We start from the raw sequence: 22,983 nt of genomic DNA on the forward strand, positions 1-22,983 counted from the left end.
AAATATTAAAACTTTTCAAAATACATTATTTTAAAAAATTAATTATATGTTAGCTACAATAAATTAATAACACTAATAAAAATTAAATTAATATAATAATATAATTTTTTATAATAATAAAATTATTATTATTATTAAAAATTATAATTAATTATGTTTGGATAATATGCTAAAATATTATGGAAGTCGTAATTCTTTATATTACCTTTGTTTTATTATAATAATAGTATAATAAATAAAATAATATAATCATTATTACTATTATAAAATAATAATAATTTTATTATTATCAAAATACTTATCATCTCACTTAATATTTATTAAAATAATTTATAATAAAATATTAATCATAACTATAAAATTAATATCAACAATATTATTTTAATTTGTTATAATTATCATAATTAATATATTTAAAAAAAATTATAATAGTAGTATAATAATTATAATAATAATATATTATTACAATAGATTGTATTATTAAAAAATATTATCAATATTGACTATTGCACCATTGCATATATGTTAAGTCACTCTTAACTATAAAGAATTACATTTTAACTATTAATTATATATTCAAGACATTCACGGATAATTGTTGAGATGAAATTTGTTCTAGGCGGTATCAATTATTTTGTATAGTAGGTTACAAAAGGTCAAATCTCATGACTATTTTAAGTTATAATTTTTCATTCAACACTTAATAATTTTATTATTATAGTTATTATTAATTAATTATAACTAATACATAATTAATTTTTTTTAGATAATGCTTTTGAAAAATTTAATATTTTGACTTGCATATAATGCTAAGAAATAAATAAAAAAAATAAAGAAATAATAGGTAGAAGAGATAGAAAGACAAGAGAAGACATAATTCAATAAGCATGATCAATTTATTATGTGAAATGATAACATATTAATAGTTTTTACCTCAATATATAGGCCAATAACATAAATGAAAGTACGATCGACGCTATTATTTGTATTATTTTTTATGTGTGTATAGATAGATAATGACAACAAAATATGTGTGAAAACTTTACTCAATTTTTATTGAGTGTAAATTTTTATTGAGTGTATTTTCTTTAATTTGTAGTTATCCATATGAAATATATCCCTGTGAAGAAAATGTGATGAGTTCACGCAATCAATGTATATACCCTGTAAAGGGCTGAAAAGAAGAAGACAATAACTAGTTGGTAAAGTTAGAAACTGCTCTTTGGTCATTATGTTTGTCATTTGGCATAGCACACAAAGAACATAAATCAAATTAGGCAAAAGCCAATTTGAGTTTAAGTGATAGGTGCCCTAATAATACTGTTGATGCATAATGATAGGTATGATGGAATAGTTTGTGGTCCATCATGTACTATTTGCAAGATTTTGCATTTTAGAGCTGCCTAATATTTTTCTCACGTTTCACCTTTCACGACACTAGCTAGCTACCCAATCAAAAGTCCAAGAGAAAGCACCTTTTCCATTTTGCAAGCAAAGGGTTTCACAAAAGCTATTCCGAGATTATAGGATGAGATGAGATGATACATTCACACCGTAATCACCTCATCTTGCATGCAATTTCCATTTACGTCTTGTCCTTATGGATCCTTAACAAAACCTCAAAGTAGCTGTACTTTTTCATTAATGGAAAAGAAATGCTTGTGAAATATTAAAGACAGGTAAGTTTTTATGTATAAAATGAACCTAACAGGTTTAAACTTCACCTATATACTGTTGTATAGTGATAAAATGAAAAAGTAAATTTCACATTTTCCCATCAGTCTTTTCCTTTGAAACAAAAACAGGAAAAGTTGGTTTGGAGTGATTTACTTGTTTTAGTTTATTGTAGCTACGTAGGGGAGAGAGAGATAGGGACACAGATGAAGTGTATAGCATATGGGAAGGTAGTTGCAGAACAAGAAATGATTAATCAGCACACGAAATTCTATCTGTAAGTTCGTATAGGGGGTGGCCGTGATGTGCCATCGCACCTTTAGCTGACACAATCAAAAGACTTGGCTTCTTACAATAAAAAAATAAAATAAAGGAGAATAATTGGAATAAAAGAAAAAGGTACAAATTAAAAGCCAATCTCTTTACACGCATGTATGATCTCAAAGTATCACAAGAAACTAGAAGAGCTACTTTTACTTATTAGGCCTTGTGAGGGGGACACTGATAGCACTTTGCAAATAGCCCAAACGTGTCAATTTGGTGTATGAAGTTAATCATGCTTGCCCATCCTCCCAACCCAAATCCTACCACCAAAACCCACACCACCACAAACACGTTCATCGAGTACGATCCTACCCAACCTCCTAACCTTGATGGTGGTCTCTCCACAGCATTCTGTTAACAGCCAAAATCAAACAAAAAATCATTACTTTATGTATAACTAGCATGACATGTATACATATAAAAAACACTTATTAAGAGGTGGACTTTAAGCTGAGTAAGTGAATGTCTAACCTCCCTAGCTGGTGCCGAAGCAAAGGTCATCATGTGAGCCAAGGCAGGAATAATGTAAACAGTGAAGCTGACAAGAAGAGATCCAACAGTTGAGTTAATGGGACCAAAGAAAGGGAATATGATTGCCAGGAACCATATTGGAATCACTACAGGAAGTCTAGCCAACGCCCTTTTGAACAAACTCTTGGTCTCATGCACCCCAATGAATTTCTCCCACACAAAGTATAAAGGAGTGCAAGCAAATCCAAAAGTTATGAACTGCAAGAGTAAATCAACCATAATTACTCTGCAAAACTTACTCAAATAAGACGACAAAAGCTTGTACAACATATAAGTTACTTTTTAATCTAAATAATAAATGCTTAATAGTAAGGATATTATCTAAGTATAACCTGATGAATGAGCATGAGGATGACAGCAGTGTCTCTGAAGCCTGTCTTTGGGAGCAATGAGAGGGCATTAGAATGGGTAAGAAGCTGATCCCCAAATGCCCAGTAAACTGCAGCTGCTGATGGCAAAGTTAGGGTCAGCACATATAGGGTTGCGATCAGATATATCATCTTAAACTTCTGTGGCTTCCACATTGCATGCATAATTTCCCTACAATATAGAATCAGTACATGTTTGTCAGATTCATATACACATATCCCATCAAGTTATACAATTTTTTTCTGACAATATAATTATTTTTAAATCCCAATACAAGTTAAAAGCAAGGACAAGGTTAATTCTCACACATCAAGCTACTCTTTACTGGAAGAAACCCTTAAATTATAACTAAAACAATTTGCATAGTTTTCGAGTCCTCACACTGTAACAGCATGTCCACCGAATGTATAGAGAATGTTGGTAGCCCCAGTGAAGTAAAGAACCAATTTGGTTGGCCCAGAGTGTGTCACGCCCTCAACCTTCAGAAACAATATAATATTAATCGAAAAACACAGAAGATTGACAACAATAATACATGACATGCATTCGTTATATAATTTGTTTTATGATGGTGATGAGGCTTATAAATAGAGTCCTTTACCTGGCCGTTGGTAAGGGAAGCTATGGTCATATACCATGCAGTATAAGTGGTCATCATGAGCCCTAAGAATGACCAGATTCTGTAATTGTGGAAAGAAGGGATGAACACAGTTGTTGCACAGCATGCGCCAAAGATGTAAGTCCAAGTTCTCTTGTCCAGATTATCATTTATGTAGTATATGTTGCTGAAAAATTTTATGTATATGTAATTTTTTAGTTGATAATGTACATACACATGAAGATCATATATTCAATACCGTGATCTATTCCTACCTTGCACAAGCAATTAGTTGAATTACTGATCCAAACAGAAGGAAAGTACAGTTAAAAAAAAGACCAAGATTTCTCCAGTGTTTCCCCAGAAGTCCATCGAGCACTTCAAACCACTGGAAACGGTCAAAAGAATCCAAGATTAGAAGAATCTAAGGTAAAGCACTAAATCGATTCATTAAAAGGAAGAGAGACTATAATTACCTGGATAACGTGGTTTCTGAAATCAACTTTTTCTCTCTCTTTTCTGGTTCGGTACTCAACATAAAGGACACTGATAAGGTAAGCAGTCCAGCTTCCCATCAGTCCATAGAAAAGCTGAAATATGATTCCAGATACCATCCCCAGTTGTGAAAAGGAATATGGTAGTGTCAGTAGTACTTGTGCAACCTAAATGAAATCCAACAAACATGAAAATTATGAGACCCTTGCAATGTTTTGCTTCAATATAGGAAAAACACAAGTGGTGATTTTGAGAGCAAGTGCCTGATTAGAAGCACAGCTAAACCATGCATCATAGACAGAGCCACCATGCCAAAAGAGCCTAGATAGTTTTCCAGTTGTAGACTTAGAACCTTCCTCTTCCCTCTCCATTTCTAGGTAATTCCCTGCAACAACAGTCTCAACCTTCTCAGAAGCCATTGTTATCTCCCTTCAAGTGTTGTGGGGAAGACAACAGACTAAGTGAGGAAAGATATATAGGAGAGAAGAGCTTGTTCTAATTCACCCTTTCACATTCTTGTGTAGCTTCCCTTTCCTTATATAAACTTTTTTGTCAGCAAGGTACTGAATATGAATGAACTTGTGGGGACCTTGCTTAGTTCACATGTAATCAGCCTTTTCCCTTAATAATTCTCTCTCACCAATTGCCTTTATGAAGGTTCAACTTCATCATCAGTTTTGTAGGCTCTGATGGGCCATGGCTAGCTGCAGTGCACGAGCGGGTGGCCCACCATTGCTCTATTCTTTTCTCAAATCTCAGAGATCATTAGCCCATGCACATTCATTGATTATGAGTGTAGAGATAAAAGCAATAAAAAGATGCAGAAGGAGATTGGAAAAGTTTCTACTGTGAGTGTTGAAGATGGAATGAATCATTGCTCTCTGGAGGGGCTTAGTGCTAATCATGATTAGTACCACACGTGTTCCAACTGGCTTTACTAAAGGAAAATTCTATCATCATAACATAACCCCATCTCTCCTTTTCATTTTCACTTTTTTCGTTAGTCATGAGCTATGCTAGATTTTATAAATGTTATGCAGACTTGGGCCATTGCAAGAGTAATGTCTTCCTAGTATCTTACATAGATCAAAATTCTCTCTATTCAAACTTTTCCATTGTTAATTTTGAGTACTTGGACACTCATTGATAAATAAAGTAGTGAAATAATTCGTGAAATAATAGTTTTTAATGAATATTTTGACAGGTTTTACTCTGTTAAAGAGCAAGGATATGTTCTAATTTTGAGGTTTTAGGTATGACATCCTTATCTTATAGTCAAAAAGTGGTGAAAAAAGGAAAATGAAAAGAGGAAACTATCTTGAGATGGGCGTTATATCAGATTTGATTAATATATAGTTTTTAGGATGGCCCAACAACTACCAACCCATTAGGCCCAGTACCAGAGAACTGTTGGATTATTATTGGATGAACTAAAAACTCAAACTTTTTTCTTTTCTTCTCTTCTTAAAAGTTCAAAACGTACATAATTTTTCGAAGTGGGTTAATTAACTTTAATTCACCCAATGATTTATGTCAAAGCTTTTGCTAATATACAAAGATGAAAAATCTATTGTCGGTTTTTGGATAAAAAGTAATGTCGATCTCTTGTATAATTAATTTAAATATTATTAGTATTTATGTAGTTTACATGAAACTTATCCTTGATAGACCTTACATAATCATCAAAATAAGATGTTAGTCTCGATTTATTTCATAAAAGAGTTTGCGAATCAGTTGCAAGTATAAAAGCAAAAAGTTAAAATAATTCAGAAAATCTTCACTGTCAATGTTAACAGCACATTTCTCAGTACAGTGTATTATTGGTCAGATTGATTGAAAATGATAAATCTGATTTATATTTGTGCAATGCTTAATTGTAATAATGATAATAAGTGTTTGATGCAAAAACTAAAAGTTGATAGCTTGTACTGGTTCAATGGACTTTGTCGGTTGCATATTATGGCCATAACTGCGAAATAAACTGAAAAATAAAAAAGTGAGTTGAGAATAAACTAGTGAGCAAAAGCTTTAGTAGCTCATAATGCAGTGACTGTAAATTTCCCAGCCTACATGAGCAATGATTGAATTTTATGAGGAAATGGTTGGCAGTGGCTTTGATCATGAAAACCATATGCGTCAGAGTTTCTTTGATATGATTTTTTATTAGGATTATATAAAATGAAGCAATGATAAAGATTGGGTAAGGTGGTTAATTTGCAGAGAGTGAAAATTGATGGTGATGGTGATGGTGATGGCATTGATGATTACTTTAAAGAGAGGAAATAGTTAGGTTGTTAACCCCACCTTGCATGAGGAGAGGCATGGCAGGAGAAGGTCACTGCAGCACTCTTTCTTGATTTCTGACTCGGATTACATAAATTGCACGATGAGGGACCAATAAACAAACCAAAAGCTTCAAAAGCCTGGAAAACACCCTCTTTGACTTCGCTACTTGCTCTCTACACACATCAACTTTTTCCCCTTTTCTAAATTTTATGTTATCATTATAATCATCAATCACATTTTCATTTTTTCTTTCTCTTCATAGGACGTGCAAAAAAAGCCGTGCCTCGTGCCACTAAGTGCTCAATGATAACATTAATTACTGTGAAATTGTGGAATTGTTAAACATTGAGATCTGAAATTTGTTGCATGGCTTCATCGATTCTCAGTGTTAACCATCAAATTAAGAACATTTTGTGCATTATGAGATGAACATGTCTGAGTACAGCATGCAGCACTGTCGTCAGATCCAAAGAGAAGAAGTGCGTGTACGGGAATTCACTAATAGAACTGAACAAGAGATTTGTTCAAAGATATTGTGCACACTTTTTCATTTGATCAAAATCTTCAAAACAAGATGTTAAGTTTCTTTCATCTATAATAATTTAACGTATAAAAAGATTTATACCACTCACACGTGTTAAATAATCACTAGTAAAAAATAAGGATTTTAAGTCACGCATTTGACACCAGTTTAGTTGTAACCGAAGCAAAAAATGGTGCGGTGGCATTTTTGTAATTATCGCAAACGTATATGCCTCAGTTCTTAGTTCAAAAAGAACTGATCCCTAAAACTGGCGCGGTGGCATTTTTGTACTTATCGCGCAAAGGTATATGCCTCGGTTCAAAAAGAAATGATACCTAAAAATAGGCGGTGGCATTTTCGTAATTATCGCGCAAAGGTATGTGCCTCGGTTATTTAGAGAACCAAGCATAAAATAGCTGAATTTTTTTTAGAGGGTTTAGGAAGCGATTCTTTATAGAGCCGAGGCCATAGACTTTTATTGCCTCGGTTAAAAAAATAATCGAGGTAATAACATGTTTTTAGGGTTAAATTTCGCAAACGAGTCTCTTGCACATTTGAAACATTTGTAAACTCCTTTGCGCCGCTGCTGGTCTCTCCACGCCTTCCAAACCATCATCTTTAATTTCTTTCATTTTTTTCTTTCGTTTTTCGTTGATTAATTGTTTCTCTACCATTGTCTTTCATTTTTACCGATTAATTTTGTACACACGTGATCTTTTGGATGTTTACTTCGTTTTGTTTCATCACAGAAGCCACCTTCAACGTTCAAGGTTAGTTTCATTTTAAGTTTTTGATGTTTTCGTTTTGCAAAGTTTGAAAAAAAACAATTTTTTTGTAAAACTAGAAAATGTTTAACCGGAGTGAAAGTTAGAGTCTTTTTAAGATTTGCAATGCAAATATTTTTTAAATTTCAGATTACAGGTTTCTTTCTGGGTTTGTGTTCATGTATATATGTTATGGAATGTTTGGAGAAACAAATAATTTTTTTAAAAAAAAAACATACTTTAAACAGCGGTTATGGGATCCAACCGAGGTCATAAACCCTTAAATTAATTATTTTTAAGGGTTTACGACCTCGGTTCAAACCAGAACCGAAGCAATAATCATAAGTTTTTTACTTCGGTTTTTGAACCGATGTCAAAAATCCGGACTTTTTACCTCGTTTGAATATACCGAAGTTTTGTGACAACGGTCATAAACCCAAAACGACCGAAGCAATAGTCCTTCATTGCTCTAGTGAATATAAGGTAAAAATGAAAAAAATAATAATATAATAAATTATAAATTCGTGAATTTTAGATTTTAAATCCAATATAATGTTGATTTTTTATATGAATTCATCATTAGTTAAATAAATTGTTCATTAGTGTGATATAAAGTAGTTCTTCTATAAAAAAACCTTTTTGAAAAATGTTTTAAACACACTCTTACAAAAAAAAAAACTTTTTATGACAAGTATTCTAGTGTTATAGTTATAGACTTTTCTATAACATGTGTTTTAGTGTTGTAGGCGTCATAGAAAATTCATATTTTCTATTATGTATCAAAAACTTATCATAGTAAGTTTAATTTATTGTGACACGTGAACGAGTAACAATCATAATAAATCATCCTTATTATGATCTTTTTTGTCTACGTGTCATAATAAGTTCAATTCACAATGACAAAATGTTAACAAGATGTCATAGTAAGTAAACTTATTATAACATGTATTTTGAGAACATGTCATAGTAAGTGAATCTACTATAACATTTGAAAATTGGTATTAGTAAGTAGACGTTAAACTTTATTATGAGAGGTGATGTAAGTTATGTCATAGTAAGTTTTTTTTTTATAAATTCTTTTTATTTTACCATTTTCTTATCCATTCAATTAACATGGAAATCTTAAACAATATATATTCAATTAATACATTTGATCATAAGACGAAAAATCAATAAATTCAACTCAATAATCACATGATATTGAGTCCTTGTCATAATTTACAAATATTTGAATTCCATGACCCTCCTTAATTTTGTAGCATGAAGTTGCCTCTTTTAAGGTGTTCTTAGCTCCTGTAATTTTTTATTCATATGTAATGAACAACTAATACAATAAAAATAACAACAAAGTTTCAAGATTATATAAAGAAATAAAATAACATACATACATTCATCTCTTAAATTCCAAATTCCATACTAGTTCACAATATAAACTATGATTATTACTTTTATGTTTAAATATTTACGACTTAAGAAGACATCACTTTACAACACATCATAATAGGATTAGAAAAATCATAAAAGTTAAAAAATACACCAACCTTCATATGTTACTAGTCTTAGGTAGCTTGTTTGGCCCGAGCTCTAATCTCTTCTGCATCAATTTTAGATAGGGGTCGTATGACAAAATCTAAAGGTGTCGCCTCTGGCCTCGAAGTGTGTTTCCTAGAGGCCTAGATTCAGAAAAAATATAACCCAATATAAATTTAGAAGTCATTGTCAACAAAAAGTCAAAAAAAGAATCCAGGTTTTATTGTGAAATTTTCAAATTAAGATTGTTATCTCTCGATAATCTTGCAGCTTTCTTGGTTAGCCTGTAATGTAATGTCAACAAAATTATATAAATTGAGCGTGATGGAATAAGTATTCATAATACATAAGGGACCAAAACCTTCATCCATTTTCATCATATCATCATCCTCCATAAAACGTATCATACATGGATATGTCTCCATCATCGTAGTTGCATCATCTTACCCTCATGGTTTTCACCTCTAGAGGCTTCTCTTCCACTCATCAACCAATTGCTTCTTCTTTCTACATCCAGGTTCATCTTCATTCCTTATAACATAACATAGAAAATCCTAGAGGAAACAATTGAATCATCAATCCATCACCACTCAATTTAGCAAATGTTCACCAAAACAAAGAAAATTCCACAACGAATCACCACACACCCATACTCATTCCCCATATTTACACAATTCAAGAAATGTAGATTTCATTGTCACTAAACAGATAATTCAATACAATTAAAAAGAGAAAATAAAAAGAAAGAAATTAAAGGAAACAATATTACCCATACACAACCTTCTACGACAGGAACGACATGATGAACAACAAGAGTAGTTGGATCTAGATCCCTCAATCTGGACGGGGGTTTCGTGGTGTTCATTGCTTCATAGCTACTCAAGGGTGCAATGAGCTTCCTGGTTTGCTTCTGGTTTGCGAGATAGGGTTTTGATGCAAGTGTACAGGGTTCAATGATGGTTTCTGTAATGGTGGTTTTCCTGCTCATGATTTGTGTGAACTACTACAGTGGAGCGAAGCTTGCAGTTCAGTTTTGTCTGGGATAAATTCATTGAAATAAACTTATTTTAGATTATTATGAATTGAATTTCATAAAGAAAAATTCTATCTTATTATCCATCTTAATAATCTTCATATAAAATCACACAATTATAATCAAGAAAATTGAGATAGAGAATTGAAGAGATGAGACAACATACTTAGTATACATGTCGCATGAAATAGGAAGAAATAAAGTTATACTAATTAGGATCAAGCTTTGTTGTTGGTCGATATCAAGTCTCGTGCTCAATTGTCCAGGCTAAGCGATTGTAAAGAAAGATAAATCTTATGTCAATTGTGGGATTATTATGTTAAATAAGATTAAAAGATAATTAAACCATTTTAGATTGTTATTAACATAAAAGTTTATCCAAAGACTTATAAATATGATGTGTAGGTAAAACATTTAATATTTTTGAACCTATTGCATTTATTATGTTCTATTTGAATCGAACATTCATTTGAACCTCCAAGTATTTTAACAGGTAAATCGATTGAACAAATTAACCAACATGTACATAAAATAGATAAGTATTCATTAATTTCCATGTTTTTTAATATTAATGTAATTTTCATCTTAAAAAACAATTAACTATATTAAAACGAATAAATCACTAAATATACAGAAAAATATCATCTAAATTGTCTAACAACTAATTAACGTCAATAACTAACTGACATGTTTAATAAAAAACTATAATATGTTAACAACTTCATGATTAGTTTAATAATATAACTGTACTTTTCGAAAAAAAATTTAATTCGATTATGACTTTTTCTTTTCATGTTGAATATTTGTTTTCTCGATTAGTAAACATCACTCTCCATTCCTTTTTTTATTCACTAATCATCATTTCTAGTAATACTCTAGCAACATTTCTAGTAATACTCTAGCAACATTTCTAGTAATACTCTAGCAACAGAGAGAGAAAATGGAAAGAAAATAAACTGAAAGAGGATCATATATTTGTGGATCTACGTAATAATAGATTTTTTGTGTTATTATTTGTCGAATACTTTACATAACATTTTTTTATATATTTTACTAGTTTTTTTTTCTTTATTTTTGTATAATTTACTGTACACATGACATTTTTCACTGTAGATGACTCTCCTTTAGAAATCAAAATTTAAATAGAAAACTTTTTTTCCTGTATCTGCACAAGTCATTTTTTCTTTACCATTCAATTTACCCAAATAAATGAAAATGATTTTTTTTAATTCGTCAATTTAAACCGTACGTATTTTTACTTAAAGTTTTCTCATTTATTTATTTTATAGGTACTTTTCTTTTTCTTTTCATATCTAAACAATTTGTAAATGTAAAAAGGTTATTTCCTAATAAAAAAAATAAACACCTTATTTTTTTGTGGACGTACCCCTCTCTCATGTGTTTGTGGCTTTGGCAAGTACGTAGGTATGCACAGGTGTGTGTAGTAAAATCAGAACTTACCACATTGCGACTTAGCTAATTGGGTTTGGGCCCTTAACTTAGTCCATAATAGAATAACAATTATGTACTTTGTTATCAAGAGTAATATAATTCGTATACGTTTTTTTTTCATAATTATGCAGTTTCCTCAATTTTATGGCTCATAAATTAAATTATTATTTCAATTAATTATTGTATTAAAATATTTTTTATTTTTCTTTACTTTTACCCAATAAGCTACTTCTTTTAATCAACAGTCAATGATATACATATTGGTAAACGAACTTGCAAATTGCTACTAATTTTATTTAATGATTAGATTTTTTAAAAATATAAAAAATACACGTATTTTATTAATAAAATAATATATAAATTATGTAATTTATTTGACTTTAAAAATTGTGTGAATATATTAATACGAAAATAATGGAAAAGCACAATATAATCACTGTATAAAGTTGGCAAATGACTTAAAATGCTATATTGAAAATTAAATTATAACACTATAAATTTACACATCTTAGATGATGATTTGTTACTGTTTATTTTAAGAAAGTATTGACATTCTTAGTTTCTATTTAGTTGCTTATATTTATGTCCTACAAATAGAAAATATTTTATTTATATTTTAAATATGTAAATATTGAGCTAAATATTGATCGCTACTTATTACAGAATTGATAATTTAAGAAAACAAAATCGAAAATCCACACGACTTGACTATAAAGAAAAACAAAAGGAACTACCATGTATCTTTATTCGTCTCTCTCTCTCTCTCTCTCTCTCTATATATATATATATATATATATATATATATATATAATTATCTTTTAAGAATATTCATAAAATGCAAAAAAAATTCTTTTCTTACCAAATATATGAAAATTATTCTCAAATTGGGGTAATTGAAAATTCAATAATTGTATTATTATTTTTTTTAAGAATGGCTTCTCTCCCCGTTCAGCCTCAGTACGCCGTTTTAAATGAAACGACAAGTGCGTGAAAACTACGCTGAATAATATCAAAAGGGTGAAGGAGGGTGTTGTTGGTACAGGGGAATTAATCGGAAGTGGGAAAATGGCGGGCGGTGGAAAGGTTTCCTTCAAAGTCACACTGACGTCCGATCCAAAGCTACCATTCAAAGTGTACGTATCTATATGGCTCATTCAATTCTCAATTCTCAACATTTTCCCCAAATTTCCTATTTCCCTAATTACGATTTTCTTTGTTTCTTTCAGGTTTAGCGTTCCTGAGGCTGCACCTTTTACTGCAGTTCTCAAATTTGCCGCGGAAGAATTCAAAGTCCCGCCCCAGACCAGCGCTATCATCACCAACGGTAATTAATTATCTTGTGTCAGATCGATTTTTTTTTATTAGTCAGTGATGTCGATGTTTCAAGTTTTAGGATATTTAGCTTTTTATGCGAATTGAAAATCATGCTTTGGTTGTGCAAAAGTGAAAAATTGAATACATTGTGGGTTCCTTTTGATAATTGCTTTTCATTCCTTATAGTTGTTTCAGCCTTTGGGGAATTACAAAACTTTGCCACAGTTGGACCTGTTTTTGGGTTAAGAAAGTACTGTTTATTTTGGTTTATTTTTTAATGTGTTTGTATTAATAAAATATATACGAAACATAGTAAAAGGAGAGAACAATTTTATACGAGACAATACACAATTTTTTCTTTAAACAATGCAATCCATGTTCATTTAGCCCTTTGAAATTTGTATAACTTTATTTCCTGGTCTACCAATGTCATGGTAAAGACTCCTCTAATTTGGTCGACTGCATGAACGAAAAACTGATTTGCTAAGTAATTTATAGACTTCGAGGCAACTTGTACTGTATGCATCCGAACTAATACAATTTTGATATGGAAAATTGCAATTCGTGTTGATTTGATCCTTGTAAATTTACACTATATAATAATAATTAATCCCGAATTTGTTCATTTTATGACAAATTTAATCCTCAAAATCGGTCAACTCCATGAAAAAAAAGACTATTTTTTAAAGTTGAGAAATGAATTATTGCATACATGCAAAATTTTAGATACTAAATCAGCAAAGGTTGCCACTTTTTGAAGACAATTATGTATTTACTGAATGAGACCGCCTTTTGAATGCAGCTGAAAATGCTGTGATTATTAGAGTAATGAAAAATTTCTACATGTCAGCTTCAAAATATTGTCCTCATTCCTTACCTTGTTTGCTTCACTCTTGAGGGTGTTGTCTGCTTCTCGGGCTAAGTAGTGTCTGGCTTATAGTTTAGCACATATTTGAAGTTGTTTCCCGTTCTTTCATGTAGACTTATTACAGTAATTCAGGGCATGTTGTAACTAATAAACCCTTTGAAATTTGTGATCTTATGAGGTAATTTATAATCTATGTAATATTTTAACTTTTGGTGTTGTAATTTAATTAGTAACCCCTTAAATTTTTATTTTTTTTGTTTATTTGAATTCGAATTGATTGAATATTGTAGTCTTTAGGTTTTATTATATTCTCTACTAGTTAAGTTGGTGGTAAACATATTCAATTTTAAGGTGATTCACATTGGCAACATATTGACAAGATATCTGATCTTTTTATCTTCTATCAACTCAGCTGTTTTGTCCTCTTAAATCTGGAATAGCAGTGCAAATGAGACCTTTCCCCTTCTAAAAAATAAGAAGTTCAGTGGATTGAGATTTAATTGGGTTTGTTGTCAAATTAGTTATTTGAGTTGACTTGGTGATCCCATCGTATGTTGTGATTGTTTTGGCGTTTGTTGTTGCATTACTATGAGTCTAATACTATTCATTAAGTATATTTTTTTAACTAGTTACATTAATCAAACGACGGAAGAACTACGAATTTAAGAGTATTTTTTTTTGTTATATTATTGGCTATCAGCCTTTCACTTTGATAGCCTATCTTGTTTTGGTAATATTCATCTTAAATTTGCCACTCATATTCCTTGCTTTGAATGCATGCAGATGGTGTTGGCATAAATCCCCAGCAGAGCGCAGGTAAAGCAATACTTCATCATCTTTCTTTAACTTTACACTGTTTTTGAACAATCTTCATCTTTTCCTACAAATAATGTTTTACCGCTACAATTTTCTCTTTAAAAAATTACTGCACAAGGATAAATAAAACAATGGGTCGGTTTGTTAAAACTATTTTTTAGAAAAAAAGTGTTTTTTAATAAAATAATCACTTATTATGATTGGATGAACTTATTTAAAAAAACGGACTTATTTCCTTTTAATTAAAAATTACTTTTTGTTACAATGTAAAAGTCATTTAAAAATTAAGTACTTTTTGCAATCACTATGGTAATGGTATTTATGGTTAAATTTCATTATATACATGAAATAGTTATGTTGCGATTTCTTAATTCACATTTTTTGTAGTTGCAATAGCTGGTTCCTGTAGAAAGGTTACACTTATAACATTGAATAAAGTTATATTATATATAGGTTTATGGTAGTTGGTATCTTTCATTGACTTGCATATATTGATCTCTGCAGGCAATGTCTTCCTTAAGCATGGTTCAGAATTGCGTTTGATTCCGCGTGATAGGGTGGGTGCCTGATGTTAAGGGGTGTCTGAGATTTATCCTTCTCGCTAAATACATGAACTGTTGTAGCTTCATAACAATCAATAAATACAGTTGTTACTGATTTCTATAACTTGAGATCAAAGGTGTCTTCATGAAGTTTTTTCTTTTTTATGTAATGATATAAATTTTGGGGAAATGATGTTATCTTCTATAGTTATAGTTCTGTCAGTTTTGGTCCGCCAATTACTTTTGGACAGCTTTCAAGCACCACCCCTTCCCCGATGAAAGAAAGCATAGCAAAGATGTTAAATTAAGATAAATCACCGTGCAATCCCATCGATTTTGTATCTCGAGGTAGTACGTGTCACTCGCTGATTGTGATGCTTTTCAGATTTGGGTTTCAAAAATAAATCTATATTAAAGAAAGACTACTGATGAGGAGACCCTCAACATTGATTCAGGTTGAAATTTTTTTTATTTTTTTATTCTGGGAATGCACTAGTGAAATATGGGTTATTAAATACATGACCTTCAAACACATCCATTACTCAGTTGTCGTTGTACTACCGTTGAATAGCCACGCTTTGCAGTCCAGGGTTTTTGAAATTTCCTTTACTTGGTATTCATATTGTATGATGAAGCTATGCCTAGTGAAAGTGACTGCCAAGGAATCATAGTACCCTGATTTTGAAAAATTAACATGAGATCTCTGTCCATGTGTACCTCGTACCAGAATGTAGCTGTCTACGGCCTTGTCACAATGTAACATTCCGTATCAGAAAGGGGGGAATGGGAGGAATTGTCGTTTTCTTTCGTACAAGTGCTGCGATTGTCATATTTTATTACTCCTGAATAGGAAGAATTGGTTTTTTTACAGGCAAAAGTGATTTTGAATTTATTATGTATTTAGATAATATTTTTTATGGAAATAGACAGCTGCATTGCGGACGTATTTAGACAACTTTTTTTTTACAGAAATAAACAAGTCATGAGACTAAATGACTTTAAATGAAAAAGTCAAGTTATATATCCCTTACATTTTCACTTTTTTAATAATTTAATTAATCTAAATTATATTTACCTAATATAAATTAATAAAAATATAATTTAAATAACATAATTTTAATTAATATTATTCTAAAGTTAATTAATTGATAAAATTAAAAAAAAAATTAATTACAAACATAATTAATACTATCAAATATATATAATTCATTATATTTAAAAACATAAATTATTAATTAAAAGTAATTTAGATTAATTAATTTTTAATTAAAAACATAAACTATTAATTTAAATAAATTATTAATTAAAATAAATTATTAATTAAAAACATAAATTATTAATTAAAAACATAAATTATTAATTAAAAATTTAATTAATCTAAATCATTTTTAACTAAGAATTTATGTTTTTAATTAATGGGGTTTGCTAACGCGCGTACGCCTGTTTTTCAGTTGGTACGTTTTAGCAATGTGTACCGGGTTTTAGTAGACAAAAATATCCTTATATATCATGGATTCTAAGTTTTGAGGTTAAGGGTATTTTAATAATTTTCATTCTCAAAACTAAAAAAAAAAAAAAGAAACCCCCCAAACCCTTAATCACCTCTCTCATTCCTCTCAACCCTTTCTCTTTCATCTTTCTCACTCCAATCTTTTCTCTGTCATCCCTACTGTAGCCCCAATTGAAAAAATCAAAAATTATCTTTCTCACTCCAATTTTTTCTCTGTCATCCTTACTGTAGTTCCAATTAAAAATATCAAAAACACTTGTCGTTAAACAATCTTACAAAAAAATGATTTTATAATGAGTTTTCATCTTATAATTTTTGTCTTATATAATTTTATCCAATTTTTACAAGCATAAAGGAATTGGTAATTGACATGAAAAAAATCAGAAATACAAACAATTTCTTACAAAAAATGATTTTATAATGAGTTTTTATTTTATAATTTTTGTCTTATCTAATTTTATCTAATTTTCACAAGAATAATGACATCAAAGGAATTGTTAATTGACCTGGAAAAAGTCATAAACATTCATTGTTAAACAATTTCTTACAAAAAATGATTTTATAATGAGTTTTCATTTTATAATTTTTGTCGTATATAATTTTATCTAATTTTCACAAGCATAATGACATTCAAAAGAATTGGTAATTGGCCTGGAGGGTTTTTTTAGAGATGATGATTCAACATATGCAAATGATGAAATTAGAGAGGTTAGTGAAGATGGTGAAATTGAAGAGATCTTGAATGAACATTTGCCTGAAGGTGAATATGTCAATGACTCAACTCTTTACAAAGGCAAATTGTTTAAAGGCAAATGTTTCTGATTTTTTCAATTGGAACTATAGTAGGGATGACAGAGAAAAGGTTGAAGTGAGAGAGATGAAAGAGAAAGGATTGAGAGGAATGAGAGAGGTGAGTAAGGGTTTGGGGGGTTTCTTTTTTTTTTTTTTTAAGTTTTGAGAATGAAAATTATTAAAATACCCTTAATCTTAAAACTTATAATCCATGATATATAAGGGTATTTTTGTCTACTAAAATCTGGTACATATTGCTAAAATGTACCAACTGAAAAACAGGCGTACGCGCGTTAGCAAACTTAAAATTTATGTTTTTAATTAATAATTTATGTTTTTAATTAATAATTTACGTTTTTAAATATAATGAATTATATATATTTGATAGTATTAATTATGTTTTAATTTAATTATTTTTTTAATTTTGCCAATTAATTAATTTTAAGTAATATTTATTAAAACTATGTTATTTAAATTATATTTTTATTAATTTATATTAAGTAGATATAATTTAGATTAATTAAATTATTAAAAAGGTGAAGAGGTAAAGATTTTTTTTAATAATTTAATTAATCTAAATTATCTTTTTTTATATATGACTTTTTTTATTTAAAGTTGTGTAAAGGAGTATGACTTTTTTTTATTTAAAATCGTATGGTCCATGACTTGTCTATTTATATAATAAAAAACAAAATTTTATCTAAATACGTCAATTAAAAATTACTTTTGTTATTCTGATAAAAATAAAAGAATTTTAAAACCGTATTGTCACACAAGAAGGGGGTAATTGGGTCTCGTGGGCTGGCACATAACTATTTTTGTACATATTTCGTATTTTGAGAATTATTTCTTTTGCATCTCCTCATTTTTTTTTCCTTCAGTAATATCTAATTTCTGCTTTTAACTTTTACCAACATCCACCCACTTATATGAATGCATTCCACAGTCAGCACTATAACTTATGTAAATATGCTAAACGGATGTGAACATCTGTTTTCATTTTGTTTTTGTACTGTGTCTGTTTGGCAGATTACAGAAGAAGCTCCTCCTGATTCATTCGTACGGCAAACATTAGAAAAATGGCATCTGAAACATAGGAACCAATACTGCGTTACCACTCAACAAGGTTTTGGTTTCGTGGTTGAACTAAAGATTAATAGCATGTTTTAGATCAATATTTGGTATTCATTTGATACGAATTCCACTCTTGCTATGTATCTTTTAATGCTTGGGTATGTCATTGTGTAAGCAAGAAACCTACTATGCAATACTTTTTTCTGACAGTAATTACGCCCTTTTCAAATGAAAAAACAAGCCAACTGTTTTTCTTTTACAAAACAGGAGTCTTAAGCTAACACATGATTAATTAATAATTATTGCAATTATAAAAACAATCTATCATCGCATACAAGAATAGGAAACAACCATTAACCTTTTGGAGAGCAAACGCACAAACCACCACCAGATCGAACCACCACCGCCACGAACCGCCATGAACCATCACTGCTACGAACGACGCACCACTGATAACTTTTTGGCAAGTATATCAAATCGTTACAAGTAATACAGTGAATAAGTAAACTATCGTTCTCCCAAGGAAATTTGAGTCATGTTATTCTTTCAAGATTATTTATCAAAATCAATTACTGATAATAACATTTGATTTCAACTTTGAAAAATAGCATGAAATTAACAAGGTAAAAATCTAAGATTGTAAAATTGGAATAAAGATCTTTTACTAACATTAGAGTAACATCCTGAACAAAATACATTCTCTATTCAAGCATTCACATAAACGTATTTTGATTTAATTCCTTAAAACAAGTTCTAAAATTATCTACTAAATTATTAATTCCTTAATTAATTTAACAGATAACTTTGCATTAATTTCATATATTAAAACAAGTTCTAAAATTATCTACTAAATTATTAATTCCTTAATTAATTTAACAGATAACTTTGCATTAATTTCAGATGTTGAGAATGACCAAAAACACATAAGTTATTCCTAGCGTAGTTACTTTGCTTTTCTTACGTTTATGTTCTAAAAATACTTCCCAGTAATTATACTTCCGTATAATTATAAACAAGTCAAGAAAAGTACAAGAACAGTCACATATATTGCACAGGAAAATTACATTAGTGTATTGTCATACAACCAATTCCAATGAACAAAAAAACTAGCCTCTCCTAGACATCTAAAACGTACTTCTTACAGCAATTCCTTGCATAAAGTGAAGTCTTGATGTCTTGAAGTGTCTCTTTTGCGTCTCCTAAAGTTCTCCAGTATTTTTCGTGCTCTGTTTGTGTGTCAGAAGATCCTTTCTGTCTTTTTGTCACGTCTTTTTAAGTCACTTAACTTCATTAATTCGCTCCACTCACATGTGTGTATGCACTGTGCGAATTTTCTTAACTGTTGCACTTCAGCTGATGTTATTCACTCAGCGCACAGGTACTGGTGCGCTATGCGAATTTCCTCAACGCACCAACGCAAAGAAGAAAGAAAGAAGAAACGACGAAAATGGAGAATGGTGTGTTAACGGAAATGAAAATGAAGAGAAAGAGAAAAAGTGAGAGTGGGAGGTGGGAGCTTGCGACTGAGTGAAAGTGAAAGGGGATTAGGGTTTTAAAAAATAAAAAGTAAAATAGGTAAAGGTAAAAGTAAAAAGGGTAAAATTAAAATTTAAAAAAAAAAATTGGAAAGGTGTAGGAAGAAGATGGGGTGGTAATGAGAGTAACTCTCTCGTATTTTACATTTGTGGTGCGAAGGTGCGAACTGGAAACAATGCACTTGCATTCCAGGAGGGAGTGTATGCATTCCGTTAAACTTAGGGTCGACACATTAGTATTGTTTCATGAAGATGATAATCCTATTATAATGTGACTGAGATAATAAAGTTGTCGAACTCACAACAATAGAAAATAAACTTTATATATAATCAAAACATAATCAGTTTATATATTAACTATTTTGACAATGATTTTTTTGTCAAATGTTTGTTTTTATAGAGGTCAATTTGTTACCTTTTTTTTATTCAATTCAACATACCAGCCAACAGAACTCATTTAAACCTAAAAAAAAATAATCAACAGATAAAGACATGAGCAACCATCTTAGCCTTCCTATCAATAAAAGAAAACGACACTTGTCAATCACTAAAAAATTATTCTTTGACAGTGCAAACTATTCCAACATGCATAAAACTGATCACTCCTTAGAATCCAACGTTTTAGCAAAATATAAGTTGTTTGTCCACAGAACGACATCTTATGATCACAAAGAGTGAGTAGAGCAAATTCAACCCTTAGGATTGTTGTATATGTTAGAAAATTGCTTGCGGACGGAAACATGTCTGCCTTCTAATTCTGTTTTATTTTTTTTATTTATTTTCCTAGTTTTAAGGAATCAGTTTAGGTTTGTTATTTTTGATTGATGCATTTTATTTATTCTCATTTTCAACACTGTGGAAAAATGGGTCACCCTCCATTCAGATGTTTGATGAGACCAGATGCCAAATGCATAAAGTACAATCACATGAGACATGAAACAATCATATGCATGAGAAAAATCAATCACAAGAGGAAGAAGCTAAAGTTGTTGAACAAGAGGAGGACGGAGATCGATTATTTGTGGCCACCTGTTTTGCAAAATGGAAGTTGGCTGATTTATAGTGGTTGCACAAACCATATGACCTATGACAAAACCTGTTGAGTGTTAGCCAATTGATTGAAAGAGGCTTCAAAGTCTCTTTTGAAGACAAGTTTTGTTTGATTAGAGACGCAACTAGTCAAGAAATTTTCAAAATCAAAATGAAAGAAAAAAGTTTTGCTCTAAATCCATTGGAGGAAGAGCAAGTTGCCTTTCCTGTCAAGGAGAACATCACAAAAGTTTGGCACAAGAGGCTTGGGCATTATCATTACAAGGGCTGTTGAAAATGCAGTCTAAGAAAATGGCAGCTGATTTTCCAGAACTTAATGATCAAATACCAACATGCAAGACATGTCAATTTGGAAATCAAAAAAGAAATTCATTCCCAAAGTCAACATGGAGAGCCACTCACAAATTGCAGCTTATCCACACGGATGTTTCAGGCCCTCACAGAACACCTTCCTTAAAAGGTAGTCTCTATTTTATTACCTTTATTGATGACTTCACCATGATGTGCTGGATTTTTTTCTTGAAGTTTAAATCAGAAGTAGCTCAAGTTTTTTGGAAGTTTAAGACAAGTTGAGAATGAAAGCAACTACAAAATTCAGATTGTAAAATCTAATAATGGGATGGAGTATACTTCAGCAAAATTTGACAGGTTTTGTGAAGATTCAGGCATAGAGCATCAGCTTACATCCCCTTACACACCTCAACAAAATAGAGTTAGTGAGAGTAGAAATAGATACATCATGGAGATGTCAAGATGCATGTTGCATGAGAAGAATTTGCCAAAAAGGTTTTAGGTAGAGACAGCAAATACAGTTGTGTTTCTTCAAAACAGGCTTCCAACAAAGGCAGTGAGAGAAATGACACCATTTGAGGCATGATATGGTTGTAAACCATCTCTAAAATTTCTTAAAGTATTTGGTTGTTTGTGTTTCACTCATGTTCCACAGAGTAAGCGTGACAAGCTTGATAGGAGAGCTTCACCAGACATTTTTATAGGCTACAGTTCTGTCAGTAAAGCCTATAAAATTTTCTAGTCGGGAATATTATATTGTTAGCAGGGTTGTTCACTTCATGGAGGATGAAGAGTTGAACTTGGATGATGCAGAAAAGAAGGGTCAGAACATGGCAGAACTGAAACTCAAGTTTTCTAGTTCAAGCCTTGAAGAATAAGAAGATGACTAGCAGAATCAAACAGTGGATGATGCTCCTGTGAGAGAAACAAGGTTACTCTCAGATGTTTATGAAAGGTGCAATATTGTCTTATGTGAACCTGCTGACTATGCAGAAGCAAAATAGGATCAAAGTTGGATAGATGCAATGGAGGAGGAGTTATCAATGATAGAGAAAAACAAAACTTAGATCCTAGTGGATAGGCCTCAAGATAAGAAGGTAATTAGAGTTAAGTAGGTGTTTAAAAACAAACTTAATGTTGATGGCTCAATCAACAAACACAAAGCTAGGCTGGTGGTTAAAGGGTATGCCCAAATCTTTGGTGTTGATTATTCTGACACTTTTGCTCCTGTTGTTAGATTGGACACAATCAGGTTACTCCTTGCAATAGTTGCACAAAAGAGCTGGAAAGTGTTCCAGTTGGATGTAAAATCAGCCTTCCTAAATGGTATTCTAGAAATTTATGTTGAGCAGCCCCAAGGACTTGTGAAGGAAAGTGAGGAAGATAAAGTCTATCTTCTCAAGAAAGCCCTTTATGGTCTAAAACAAGCCCAAGAGCTTGGTATAGTAAAATTGATGAATATTTGTTGAATTTTGGATTTGAGAAAAGTCTATCAGAAACAACTTTGTATGTCAAGCACAATGACACTAACATTCTTATTGTTTCATTATATGTTGATGACCTACTAGTTACAGGAAACAATACAAAACATATTCAAAACTTCAAACAGGAG

The 22,983-nt window shown here is 30.9% G+C and overlaps 2 protein-coding genes across 2 annotated transcripts; one reads left to right on the forward strand and one right to left on the reverse strand.

Annotated features, from left to right (window-relative positions):
• Positions 1–1,908: 1,908 nt before the first annotated feature.
• LOC108330581 (auxin transporter-like protein 3) lies at positions 1,909–4,623 on the reverse strand. Its single transcript, XM_017565071.2, has 8 exons — positions 4,255–4,623; positions 3,973–4,158; positions 3,772–3,884; positions 3,500–3,683; positions 3,280–3,377; positions 2,862–3,069; positions 2,470–2,727; positions 1,909–2,349 (listed from the first exon to the last, which is right to left on the reverse strand). Exons 1-8 carry the CDS (start codon positions 4,408–4,410, stop codon positions 2,155–2,157), a joined length of 1,398 nt encoding a protein of 465 aa, XP_017420560.2. The 5' UTR covers positions 4,411–4,623; the 3' UTR covers positions 1,909–2,154.
• A 7,917-nt stretch (positions 4,624–12,540) lies between these two features.
• Positions 12,541–15,309, forward strand: LOC108330738 (ubiquitin-fold modifier 1). Its single transcript, XM_017565262.2, has 4 exons — positions 12,541–12,712; positions 12,806–12,903; positions 14,545–14,577; positions 15,082–15,309. Exons 1-4 carry the CDS (start codon positions 12,645–12,647, stop codon positions 15,144–15,146), a joined length of 264 nt encoding a protein of 87 aa, XP_017420751.1. The 5' UTR covers positions 12,541–12,644; the 3' UTR covers positions 15,147–15,309.
• The last annotated feature ends 7,674 nt before the right edge of the window (positions 15,310–22,983 follow it).

Source organism: Vigna angularis, chromosome 4 (assembly GCF_016808095.1).
Source record: "Vigna angularis cultivar LongXiaoDou No.4 chromosome 4, ASM1680809v1, whole genome shotgun sequence".
Lineage (NCBI taxonomy): Eukaryota > Viridiplantae > Streptophyta > Magnoliopsida > Fabales > Fabaceae > Vigna > Vigna angularis.